General features: G+C 43.3%; 1 protein-coding gene across 1 annotated transcript in view; it reads left to right on the top strand.

The window, feature by feature from the left end:
• The window catches only part of DMRT1 (doublesex and mab-3 related transcription factor 1), a 58,310-nt gene that overhangs the window by 16,766 nt on the left and 28,247 nt on the right, over positions 1–13,297 (top strand). The window contains exon 3 of the mRNA XM_054652567.2: positions 6,686–6,969. Within this exon, the coding sequence (XP_054508542.1) occupies positions 6,686–6,969 (284 nt within the window). The remainder of the gene's footprint in view (positions 1–6,685; positions 6,970–13,297) is intronic.

The following is a 13,297-nucleotide window of genomic DNA, read 5'->3' as shown; positions in this document are numbered from 1 at the left end:
GTGTTCATGTGTAGTATTTTGTACGGTATCACTATGCAAGGTACAAATAATAAATCACATAGTACATGCTTCAACAATTTACTGCCGGCTTTTGTATACGCTGTGACAAGTGCTCAAAAGGTCAAAAAAGCTTCCTTAACAAATTTGATAAGATAATGCAGTGAGCTGTAACATCATGAAGTCCTGGGGGCCATAGACCAGAATAGAAGAAATAATTATGCATGGTAATGGGTAATTACAGATAATGGCCTTTTTTGGGGGTGGCAGAAAATTACACAACCCCATAGCCTTGCCTGAAATGAACATTGTCTAGCACATTAACTTTATATCAAGTTAAAAGTTCAGTGCTGGAACCAAAGATAATCCACAACTTCTAATAGGAAGAGAGTAGAAATACTCCTCTCAAAGACAGAGCAAGCGTGTGCGTTTTGTTCTCTGGGAGGCAGCGTTTCTCAGCAGAAAGTAATAGTGCCAGCTTTCTTTGACATCTGAAATAGCTCTGTCATGATTGTCTGGTGGGAGAAACACATTGTACCAGAGTTTCTGATTATGATGTTAGGGAGTGATTTCACACTGGCCTTGTTCAAGGCTACTGTCCAACCTCAAAGCCAGATACGAATTGAACTAAACTAATGCATTGCAAGACTTAATATTGCTAAACCAGCTAATAGGAGTGTGTCAATGCTTTATGTACTGAGCAGGGAGAAGTTGTCAGATACAAGATTCTTTTGAGGTATGAAGGCAGGTGTTTCCTGACTGAATAATTTTTTGTGTGTGTTTTAATGGTGTAGCTGTCCCTGTGCAGAAGCTGGGTTGCAGGAAGTATTAAAACTGGTGAAAAGTGTCACTCTAAATTGAAAACTGCAGGAAACGTAAACTTACCAGTGGTTGAGCTTACTTACTGGGCAGTGCTTACCTGCTTGTTGAGTCATCGTGTTACTTGAGTAGTCACAGTTCTGTATTTTCAACAGCAGAGCTGTCTATGTGCAGAGTCTCTGTAGGCAAAGAAAAAAAACAAAACTGTGAACCATTGGTTTATATGAGAACACATGCCAGTAAATGGGAGCAGTGAAATTCTGAATTCAGAATAATTGCCACAATGCATATACCAGTCCCTTTTCTGAAGTGCTCAATCAGTTGGAGACTAATCCAGTCTAATGCCACATGACTAAATTGAACCATGCTACGGCATGCTCCCAGACATGGAAATGTGGCTCTGCTATCCTGATTTATAAAACAGTTACTGGTGTGCATCTGTCACAAGTAGGATGACTGATAATCTCCCCCAGATTTCTGTGTGGTTCAGTAACCATTCCCAGTAGGCACTTTGGTGCTACCACCCTGTTTTACATGCTAAGAAAGTCTAATAGTATAGACTCTATGTCATTTGACCTCATATCAGAGGCTTACCCACACATACTTAAATTACCGTTGCCAGCACATAATAAGATGTAAAACTGGCCCTTAACAGTACAGTTGGAATAGAAAATACTCCATGCTTTTATGCAGCCTTCAAATTTCAGTGTTTTTACTTCTCAGTATATACCTTAAAAACACATTTGCATCTGTGAGAAGGAGATGATGATGGAAATTCCTGTAAATTACCTGGCCTTTCTCCTTTCTTCTCCCAAATGATCTATATACTGGCTTCTGCGTTGATTTTGCCATGCATATCTGTAATTTGTGTAAATCACCGTAGCTTTATTGAAGTAAATGGTCTGAGACTGGTTTACATTACCGAAGAACTGGACCAGTGTTTTTCACTGTGCTCTGCTAAGCAAAGGCAGGAGCCCATCATAGGTTACTGAATGTAAAAGACATATATGTGTAACTGACCCCTAGTACTCACCTTCTTTAAAAGAAAATACCAGCCACCCTGAAATGAATTACTGGTTAACTACTATTAATATGCCATAGAGTCGGAGAGTCGTCTACAACACTGAAAGATCAATACCAGTATTTATTGTGCATCATATTGATCTTCTATGAAAGAGTGGGCCATATTTCACACTGTGTACATAGTGCAAAAAAAGTAGCATCGGTTCTCTACGGGACTTAGTGAAGATGTAGAAAAGAACTTAAGAGATCCAAGGGCACAGCTGCATGAAGAGGTACTGTTGTCTTTGCTGTAAAAGTGTTGCTCATGGGTGAAGAGCCTGGGGTGGCCCTACGTAGTAGACTTGGCATTCCAAAATCTGAGTGCGAATTTAAACTGCTTTCTTTTTTTGTTACTGTTACCCTATTTTCTGTACCTCCTTGTACTGGCTCAGCCCCATTGATCATGTTGTATAGGCAACTTCCAGAATATTAAATTTGTGTGTAATAGCAAGGGAAAGGCCCAGGTGCCTTTTCCCTTTTCCTACTCTTTCCATCTAGAGAGTGAAGACAGCCAAGTCATAAGCCCAGCTCCTGCAACAGATCTCATCTTTTTAAGTGCAGGTGGAGGGACAGAGTGGAAGCTTGACAGTGCAGTAGGGGTTACCTTCTTGAGAACTTAATTCCTCTCAAAAATTTCACCCTGATATACATGTGTTGTAATGCTGCAAGCTCTAAGGCAGAGGAAGACCCTCTTCTTGCCAGGAGAGCCATTCAGCTGTGTTGAATTTGGAAGAAAGAAAGAAATCAGCTGAAAGCTGCTTCCTTAACCTTGGTGTTCTCTACTTGCTGGCAGAAAACAGTCACAGTGACAGGCTGACAGCCTCTCTTGAGGAGAACACTTTGTTGAGTGGCTGGAGGCATGGCTGTAGGAAGGTTCAGCCAGTAGGTAGGAGTCTGCCCTTACAGGTATGGGCCAAGGACCAACCAGAGGAACCCCAGCTAGATAGTTACAGATGTTGATTGCTACAGATATGTCCTTTCCACATTTAGAAGCATGGTGTCTTGTGGGATTTAGGGAAAACTAACTCTTCTGGCGGTATTTCCTGCGGTGTCACAGGAGTCCTAGTTCTTCAAGGAGCTGGATGTGTCTTTCCCTTCATTTGAACTTTTGCCTTTCCCTTTGCTCATATTTTTTGTTGTTAATCTCCTGGGGCACATCTCTGTGGTGTGGCCCAGTGGCTCAGAATGGTTGTGTGCTGGAGATGTTACAAGGAGCATGGATTTCATAACTCTGAGTTTATAAGGGAAAAATGCCCCAGGCTGCTGATGCTTGGGGATTTATGCATATGGGTGCCTGAGTGGCTGAATGAGCAATCTCTGCAGACCAGCTTTGGAGATAGCAGCTGATAGTAGTGTAAGGACTTGGAGCATGGAGTGATGGCCAAAGAAAGCAGAGAACACTTCTGGTGGGTTTTAACAGCCCTGAACTCTGAACCACTGGTGGGTGTTCTGCAGCTACATAAAAGAAAATGTGGGACAAGTCAAACCTTTTGCGCTGCTGGTGCCAAATGATGGTAGCCCAAACCACAGATAGAAGACAAAAAGGGAAAAGAAGGATCAAAAAGCTTTTATTTTTTTTCCTCCTCCGTAATGCAGCAGAATACTGCCACTGCTGCTCTTCAGGAGGGAGCTGTAGCACAGCTCCCTGTAACAGCCGCTGGAATGTCACAGAAGCGTCAGGAATATCAGGAATGGTTGTGTGATTTGTTGAATAGCTATGGGTAGGTTTCTGTTCCAGCCTAGCCCATCTTGTCCCATGTTAGGAAGTGTACTGCATAAGAGCTTTCCAAAAGTTGCAACAAAAGCTGTTACTTTCTCCCCCTCTCTTCCTTTTAGCTGCTGGCACCCACGGTGACTGATCTCTCCTGTGTATTAGAGAATCAGAATCACAGAACCATTTAGATTGGAAAAGACTTATTAAGATCATTGAGTCCAGCCTTTGACCCATCACCACCTTGTCAACTTGACTATAGCACCTAGTGTCATATCCAGTCATTCCTTGATACCCTCCAGGAATGGTGATTCTACCACTTCCCTGGTCAGCCCATTCCAATGCTTAACAACCTTTTCGGTAAAGTTCTTTCTGATTGCCAGCCTGAACCTTCACTGGCACAGATTGAGGCTGTCTCCTGTCATTCTGCCACTTTGTACCTGGGAAAAGAGTCCAAACCCCACCTGGGTACAACCTACTTTCAGGCGGTTGTAGAGAGCAATAAGGAAGCCTCCTTTACTCCAGCCTAAACAACCCCAGTCACTCCTCCTAGGGCAGGTGTTCTAGAACCTTCCCGCTCCATTGCCCTTCTCTGGACATGCTGCAGTACCTCAATGTCTTTCTTGGAGTGAGGGGCCCAGCTGAATACAGTACTCAAGGTGTGGCCTCACCAGTGCTGAGTACAGAGGAACAATCCCTGCCCTGCTCCTGCTGGCCACACCATTGCTGGCACAGGCCAGGATGCCATTGGCCTTCTTGGCCACCTGGGCACTGCTGGCTCATGTTCAGCTGCTGTCACCAGCACCCCCAGGGCCTTTTCCTGTGGCAGCTTTGCAGCCACTCTGCCCCAGCCTGTGGCACTGCCTGGGCTTGCTGTGACCCAAGGGCAGGACCCAGCACTGTCCAGACCCCTCTGCAGAGCCTTCCTGCCCTCCAGCAGATCAGCACTCCTGCCTGACATAGTGTTGTCTGTGAGCTGACTGAGGATAATCTTGATCCCCTCATCCAGATCATGCAGGTGTAAAAAGACCTCATCTTCCTGGTGCTAGTATTTTTAATGGGGAGTAGTAGCCCTTCTGATGATGCATTGTAAATTGAAAGACACTGCAGAGATTTTAGAAGAAATCGCACATTTGTGCAATAATATAGCCTTGTGAGAAGTTTAGCAGGTGATTGCCTTGCATGTCTCTGTCATGTGAAATCTGTATCCCAGCAAGGAATGTGTTGGAGGATTTTACTTTTGGCTTCTATTTTGCAACATTTAAAGCAGAGCAACTGGAATGCAGCTTTATTTGAGAGGTAAATTTAGGGAGGGGAGTCAAGCTTGTGCTGTGTCTGTGGTCTAAGTTCTGATTTTATCAGATGCAGACAAAAGGATCTAAGAGTCTTGCCTAAAAGCAGGATAATAATTTTAAAAATTACAAAATGAAAGTGCAGAAACTCTGAAAGTCTTCTGTGGTGTTGCAGGCACTTCTGTTTTGCATGCAAATTTGAGAAATACTTCAGATAAACAAGGCCAGCTGACATGGTTCTGCAGAAAAATCAGGTGCGGGAAGCATAAAACAGTCTTTGCTAATAAATAGTTCATTGACGGCAACAGAATGGCAGCAAGAACTGAATGGGGGCACTGTGTAATTTAGTGACCTGCAAGGAGATGATCCATGATTGCAGAAAGCTTTCATTATAGCTGAAGAAGTGAAACAAGATTGCATTGTAAATAGCAATAATGGGTAAAACTGATAATTTGATCTAATATGCACCTAATACACAGGACTGTAGATGTTGTTATCATGACTCTGAGAGGCTGGTATGCCACTATATTCCTTCCACGGGTAAGTAACCAAGATACAGGTACACCAAGAGAAAGATCCAGAACAAACTAGAGCTGCCTGAAATGTCTTCTCTTAGGGCTGTTATTTCCTATGTGCCTGTTGCCCATGCTGCTTCATGTCCATACCAATAGCTCTTGGGAGCTCATCCATATGTTTTAAACCACATTGTTTTCTTCTCTACAAAACAATTGGAGGACAGCATCATGGGGAGAAGAGGAGCTCCTTACAGAGAACTGGTACAAGGCAGGGTCACAGGCATGCAGACTAGAGCCAGAACTACAGATATGGAGGGATCTGGATGTTTGATTTTTTTTTCCCCCTGTAAATGTATATATAAGATTGTGGCAGTTTTTTGTTATGTCTGGCTTGGCAATGTAACTGATGCCATGTATGAGAGAGAGCTTAGGTATGCAATAGTACCAACAAGCACCTTCTGTTTTTCATGCTTGCAAATTTTGCAGGGCCCTGGTTGACAGTGAAGTGGGGAAATCGTGGCTTCCCATTGTCTGAGAAGCATCCCCATCTTAGGGAATGGCAGGGAGACAGACCTTGCCTGTGGGGAGCGCAGCCAGCTAACCTCCAGATCTGGAGGCAGTCCAGAGTGGATGCAGCAAGTCACACGCAGTACCTTTCTCCTCATCCTCTTTTGCTAGTGGTGGGGCATCTTGTTCTGCTTGGTGATTTTCTAGGTACGGGAGCTAAATTTGGGCTTGAATGCTCAGCAAGGATTGAGGACCGTACTGCTCACAGGTAGCGTGTGGGTTTCTGGGACACCTTGGCTGTTCCTGTGGTATTTTGCCCACTGCAGCTTCTCTTGCCTTGTGGCTGTTTGCCCCTCATAGAGGCATGTTCAGAAGGTGTCCTCTCACCTTCAGGATGCTGGCTGGGAGGAGTCATTCTGTAGCTAGATCCTTTCTGCTTCCAGACAGTTACAAGAGACTTGGCACACTGTTACAGATTAAAAAGTAGTAGGGGACTGCAAAGTTAGGCGATGTAAATCATTGTCCCCATCAGTTGATACTGACTGAGGATTCAGAGCATTGTTTTAACCTGCAGTTGGTTTTGTCTGCTGTTTCACAGACTGTGGTGTGTGTAGGTGGCAGTCTTGGACTGTGAGTAGTTCTTGATCCACTTGAGTTTCCACCGAACACTCAGCCATGTTTAGCTTTCAGCTCCTACTTATTTACCAGTCTCTGTCCAGCCTTTGGGAGGAGTAGTAGCTCATTAGAAGATGAAAGATAATGGTCTTTTTTTTCTTTTCCAGAGGGACGGATGCTCATTCAGGACATCCCTTCCATCCCCAGCAGAGGGCACTTGGAGAGCACATCTGAGTTGGTTGTGGACTCCGCCTACTACAGCAGTTTTTACCAGCCATCTCTGTATCCTTGTTACAACAACCTGTACAACTACTCCCAGTACCAGATGGCAGTGGCGAGTGAGCCTTCCTCAAGTGAGACAGGGGGTACAATTGTAGGGTCGGCCATGAAGAACAGCCTTCGAAGTCTCCCAGCAACATACATGCCAAGCCAGTCAGGAAAACAGTGGCAGGTATGATCTCCTCTTTGCTGGTTTCGTGGCAGTGCAAAACCAGAACCATATTCCAGGGAGGCATTAGGACCCATTTTGAGAAAGTTAGACAAAATGTTGCAATGCAGCATAACAAAAGTAATTACATAGTCGGACAGTGATAATGGTATGGATAAATTGCCACAAGCACAAAGGGCACTAACGTGATTTTATGTTCTGTATTATGTGACAGTAGATTATTAATTGTTTTCCAGAAAAAAAGAGTCCAATTCAATTGCCCAATATAACATCCTGAGAGCCTAAGGTGTAATTCCTGGGAGGCTTTGCTCTTCAGAAGCATGGGTTTTTTCCATGTTTCACATCCAATACGCTGAGGTGACCTGGGAGACCATGCTGTTGTGCAGCAGTTTGGTTGCAGTCAGTTGAATGTGACGTGGCATCATGCTAGTTGCGTGTTCTGGCAGCTCCAGAGCTCGTGATTTTTATTCATGTAGTTCAGGTTACAGGCAGTACCTGCGAGTTTCAAACCAGAGCTCTATATACTTCGTTAGGATACAAAGCACATCAAGCCCTCGCACTCTAGGACATGATAATTGTAGCGTCCAACTCAGTCAGAAACTGGAAAAAGGGAAAATCTGCCAGTATGGGGGATTCTTGGCAAAGTGGAAACATTTCAGTAACTCTGGGACTATTTGGTTTTGGACTGCAGAGATGCTTTTCCTGTTTGAGACTGAACTGGTAAGACTGCCCTCTGAGTCTGCGTATGCCTGTGTCCCTTGTGTAAGGACAGGAGAGGGCAGACCTCTTCTGTAGAGCATCGAGACAGGGCAGGCTGCTTCTGCAAAGGCTGTGTTGTGAAACCACTCAACAGTGAAATGTCCACCAAAACCTCCTTGTGTAAGTGAACAGATAGGTCATCCTGTTTGCTGACAGAGAGTTTCTCTAGCCAGGTTTCTCTGGCAGAGGGACCAGCTCCGAAAGGGCGTTTTAATTTTTGATACCGAGGAGCTGAAACTAATGCCAGGGTGATTGCAATTACTGTAGCACTTATCACTATTCCACATGCCTTTTTCTGCCATGAGTACAGCTGTATGGGATCAAGAGCTATCTCTCTTCCTTCTGCAATGCAAGCCCATCCCATGAGAGCTTTCTTCTCTCAGTATGTTGATACATGAAGGTACACCTTTCCAGTTGATGGTGTCCTCTCCAGCTGATGAGTTCAACCACCAGGCCATGGGTAAAATTAGTCAAGGCGAGTTACAGGATTTTGTGCATGGTAGTGGTGTGAGGTGCCAAGTGTTTTTTCAACTTTTTTATTTTGGTTGATTGCGTTAGCTTGGTATCTCAGAATGTTTCAGATAGAAGGTTACTTCTCAAGCATCTGCAGCACTTAGCTTGCTGATGCATGGAGACACCATCACAAGACAAATGAAGAGTGGCAACATTTGCCTTGAGAAAATAATGTTCTTGCAGGCTGCTAGTCCCACATTTCACCTAGCACATAGTGTTTGAGGAAGAGTTGTGTGAGTATGTTAAACCTTAGAATGACGATGTGGTGTCCTCACTCACAGTTCTGTTGTCATGTACTGTAATGTATACAGAAAGGCTTGGCTTAGAGAATCTGTGTCTCACTTGTGAGATTGCCAGTTGCTGTGGAACCTTTGACACCCCTTAAAGAAATAAAAACAACTCTGTGATTTCCATAATTCTTCTCTTCAGGCCCTGCAGAAACTAACTTCTGCTTAAGTGCCATTCAAATTAGTGAGATCTTTACAGGGTAAGTAAGGAAAAAAACTACATGAGTGTTCTCAAAAAGGACAGTTTTCTTTCCCCCAGCAGGCTCAAAGCGGTGATGTCTCTTGTGGGATATACCACATTATTCCATTCACCTTTATGTGAATTTAATTGTCTACCACATCTAAGATTTTAATTTCTCCATAGCAGACCTTTTGGGATTCCTCAGTGCTGTTTTGATGTTTTGGATGTCCAAGCAGAGAGAATAAAGGTGCTGCTTTTGGCCTGCAGAATTGATGCAGCTTCTAAATCCCAGAAGCTTCTAAATGTCATGAAACCAGGATCAACTTCTCCTCTGACACAGGGCAGGGTGTAGTTCAGGGTCAGTGTTTTGAACTTACAAACTGTTTCTCAGACTGATGTACATGTAGGATAGTTTTTGATCGAAGAGTTCTGAGTCACAGGGTTTGCATCCTCTTAACAGCGTAAGATTGCACAAATAATAATAAAAAGTTTTAGTGAGAGGCTAGAAAACATTTGATGGCAGTGGGTACAGTGATGCTGAGGTTGTAAAACCCTGTGTGGCACTGAAGATGGTTTATTGTAAGGGGAACAAAGTCTCAGTTGCTGCACGTGGTTTTACATCAATTCTGCACATGTGGGTTACCAGCAAGGGAAGATCACAGAAATAGCAATAAATGGAGGATGAATAACTAATGAGCCTTTCTGTCAAGCACAGTAAGGAATTGAAGGAGAGTTTAATTCAAAGCATGATCCTCAAAGAGGAATCAGACCTTGCTTACACTCAGGAGGTTTTGCTGGCAAACCTGTGCGTGCTTATCCTCCTCAGAGGAAACACGTAGCTGTTACCTATACTGGGACTTCTGCTGGGCAGCTTATACTGACTGAATTTATTTTTTACATGTACAGGCTTTATTCAACCAGTCTCCAATAGAAGCACATTTTCTTTTCTAACATGTATCGCTGTTAACTTTTTTATCAAAGTTTTTGATCTTTGTTTCTTTGCCAGAGTCATAGCTGGGCAGTGCTTGCTGTAACCAAATTAGGGCAGCTTGCTAAGGTGTGAGCCCACAGGAGGTATTCTTTTATGGTAGAAGTCACCACTGTGCTCACTGGAAGATATTCCAGTTTAAGCTGGGTAGACAAGACACCTGGCTTTTTCAGACTCAGTTGGTGAAGGCTCACAGATCCTAGATTAACTTGAACCACACAGGGAGAATTGCATATTTAACTTCTGGATGCAGACAAGGCCTTGAGCAGCCCAGCTGTCTGCTGTTTCAGAATTTAGGGAGCAAGAGAGAAAAGCCAGGGAGGAAACATGTGAGTGTGTGTGGGATGAGATGAGGATTAATGCATCATTGAGCATTGGCAAATAAACTGAATCACTGAATCTTTAATGTAGATTAATGTCAGATTTCATTAGTCTTTGTTCTTTGCAGGGGCTGGCATGCTCGAGTGGATTCATAAGGGTTCAAATATTTTATGTATTTCTCTGTAGGTTTTCCTCGTCTATATACAGTCACACCAGAAGTTGTATCTATCATGATTTGATAAGTGTAATGAACATTATTGTTTTGGTTGAGGCTCCTTTGGTCATTTATATTCTGCTGCTCCTTCCAGCTCTAAGGCAGATAATCACCTATGTCTGTTGTTGCACCTGAGGAAGAGACAAGCCTAGGTTGGTAGGAAATGTAGCAGATTTGGTGGTTACTGTACCTCTCCTTTCCCTGTCCTGTGTGGGCATCTAGTTTCCCTTGAAGCTCTTGTAATTGCTCATTACAATGGGAATTTGTGTGCATTCCACCCACTTCCATCCAGTTAAAAGTAAAATCAGTTTGCCAGCATAAGTACCACGTGTCAGAGTGAGTTGGTGTACTTGAAAGTTGGTGCTTCTGAAACTGGTCTCACTGCAGTGGGAGAATATGGGGTGATTGAAGCCTTTTCTATCTCAGCAAAAGTAAAGCCTTGTTGGACACGTCTGAATCTAATCAGACTTGATTTTCAAAGCTGACAAACTGCTGGCACGTGTTCCACAGCACAAGTCTAATCTGGACTCATTGTGAGTCAGCATCATGCCCCAGAAATGTTAAAACTTCTGGTACATGCAGCTAAACCATTAAAAATTAAAAATTGGAAAGAATGCAGAATGTGCCCCCACACCTCGGGACCAGTGGCTGCTTTTTCTTTGGTATTCTGGTAACTCCAGGTATCCTGCTCCTGGGAAAGGTTAAGGCTGGTGTGGATGTTTTAGACACATTTCAGAACTTCAGCTTTCCTTTTCCTCTTCCCTTCCCTTTCCTGGAACTTCCCATTCTTGGCAAACCAGTGTTCTCACTTTCAGAACCTCATCTTTTTTGTTCTTTCCTTACCCCAGTTTAGAGCAAAAATAACTTGTGAGAAATTTTGACTGGCTTTCTAGTGTGGGATTTACATTTACCATCTCTAAAGTATTTAGTATTGCTGATGTAGGAAACTGCTTTTTAAGGATTTCTTAGAAGTACCAAAGATTTCTTAGAGGTACCAAACTTGGAAAAATTATCTTACTAAATCCAGAAGAATGTGGCTGTGACAGGACAGCTAGGAGGTTGAAGAATAGCCACTTGCTAATAAAAAAAGATGTCTCTTTTCAACTTCTTCCACCTGCTTCTGCTTTCTGGTGCAGTTTTTCCTCCAAAAAGCCTGTCTCTCTTATAGAAATTGCAGTCTTACTCTCCAAAAGTCAGTGTAGAATGTGTGCATGTGTGTGTAAATATATATACATTGTGCAAGTCACCCAAGACAGTCCCAATTTTATGTGTAAGCAGTGAATTATATACTGTATTCATAACATACCCTTCACACTACAGATTTATGCTAAAAGTATCCTAATGTTTCTGACAGCTCATGTGTGACATGAATGCAATCCATATTTCTTGGAGGAGCTAATCTAAGTGGTTTATTTTCCAATACTGCTGATAGGGCTATATCTCTAGGTGTCACTGCAGTTGAGATTCTGATGGTAACATATTGTTTATGGGTCACTGCCTTTGTCTAAAAGAATAGGTTGGAACAGAATAGCAAAGGTTAATTAAGTTTGTCTATCAAGGAGGGACAGATATAGATGTGTCTTGTATTTTCTGTGCTAGAATCAAAGTAAGTAAAGGCAGGGAATCATAGACTCATTTTTTCTTTTTTCTGAAAAACATGCTTAGCTGGTTTTAGGAATGAAACACCTTGGCCAGTATGAGTGCAAGAGAAGTTGTGAGTGGTCAGCACAAAAGCAGTAACATTGCAAGATGGGAGAGAAGCAGCAAACCTGGTTTATAACTGCAGAAGCTGAGGCAGGGAAGTGTCAAATAACTTGTCACAGTCACACAGCTCACAAATGACAGAGGGGAGGTTACTGATGCCTGAACTTCCATTTCATTGCCCAGTGGCTGCCTTCTTGCCCATGCCAAAAACCAACCTGTGAATTCTGTTGTTTGCAAGCAATGACACGAATGCAATTTTATGCCCACTAAAATCGACTTTAAAATCAAGACAGAAGCAGGAGGCTATGTTAAACTTTCAAGTTTCTCTGGTGTTTCCATAATTACTGAGCTTGGTATATTTGTTGCTGAGTCATGGGTGAAATAAAAGGATGGAAATCCTGGGTAAAGTGACTTTGCCAAGATCATATGGCACACCAGTGGCAGAGCCGAAGGATTGCGCTTTGATCTCCTGTGTTGTTTATAAATTTTTGCAGCCCTTGTCACCCAGGAATAGCATTCATGACCTCCTCCTGTTTGTGTTTCTTGGAAACAAGCCCTATAGTTGGGATCAGCTGGAAAGTGTGAAGATAACACTGGCAGGCTCACATAGAGATTGTGCCTGGCAGCTTCTGCAAATAAAAGAAGTACACAGGTGATGTTTTGGCTAAACAAATATCTGGGAAGGACAGGATCATTTTCTAATCTCTGAGGCTAGAGAGGTGAATCACCACTTGGTGCCTGCTTTGACACCTTCCTGTTTCTGGTTTGGCCACTTTCTCTCCTTGGCTCTTTTTCCATGAAGAAGATATGTAGAGTTATGCTGCCAGCTTGGGAAGGGGTGCTGGGCTTTATGTGGTCTTCGACCAGCTGTTGAGAAAGGCTTTTTACAGGAATGGTCTGATGCAAAAGCATTTTCCTCATGTTTTCCCTGGATTTTGCTATGTATGCTGTCACTTGGACATAGCTGGAGGGCTGCACTGACCATTTCGCTCAGTGATTAACAAGTCCTGTTTCCAGCTTACCTGTGCAAGGGCAAACTGCAGCTGCCTCTCAGTTCCTCACAGTGGCTTTTCAAGGCACAGGGAAAGAATTTCCTATGCACTCGTGGCCTTCCAATCAGGCCATATTTATTTGTTCATGAATTTTAAGCATCTCACCATTGCTTGCAGTACATCTTTTAAAACATTACTGAGTGTATGCTGTGTTGTACAATTTAGGCGAACCTGTAAATGTTGCATAGGCCAGCTGCTGCTCTGATGATATGTGTCTCCCACTAAAGTCTGTACTTGGTGAATCCTGCAGCTGGTGCAGGGCACAAGCACTGTGTGGCTGGAAGGGAAGCAACTTAGGAATTCAGGATGCCC

The sequence above is a fragment of the Agelaius phoeniceus genome, chromosome Z (assembly GCF_051311805.1).
Source record: "Agelaius phoeniceus isolate bAgePho1 chromosome Z, bAgePho1.hap1, whole genome shotgun sequence".
Taxonomy (NCBI): Eukaryota; Metazoa; Chordata; class Aves; order Passeriformes; family Icteridae; genus Agelaius; species Agelaius phoeniceus.
The sequence above is the reverse complement of the archived record's forward strand: the minus strand, read 5'-3'. Positions and strand labels throughout refer to the sequence as shown.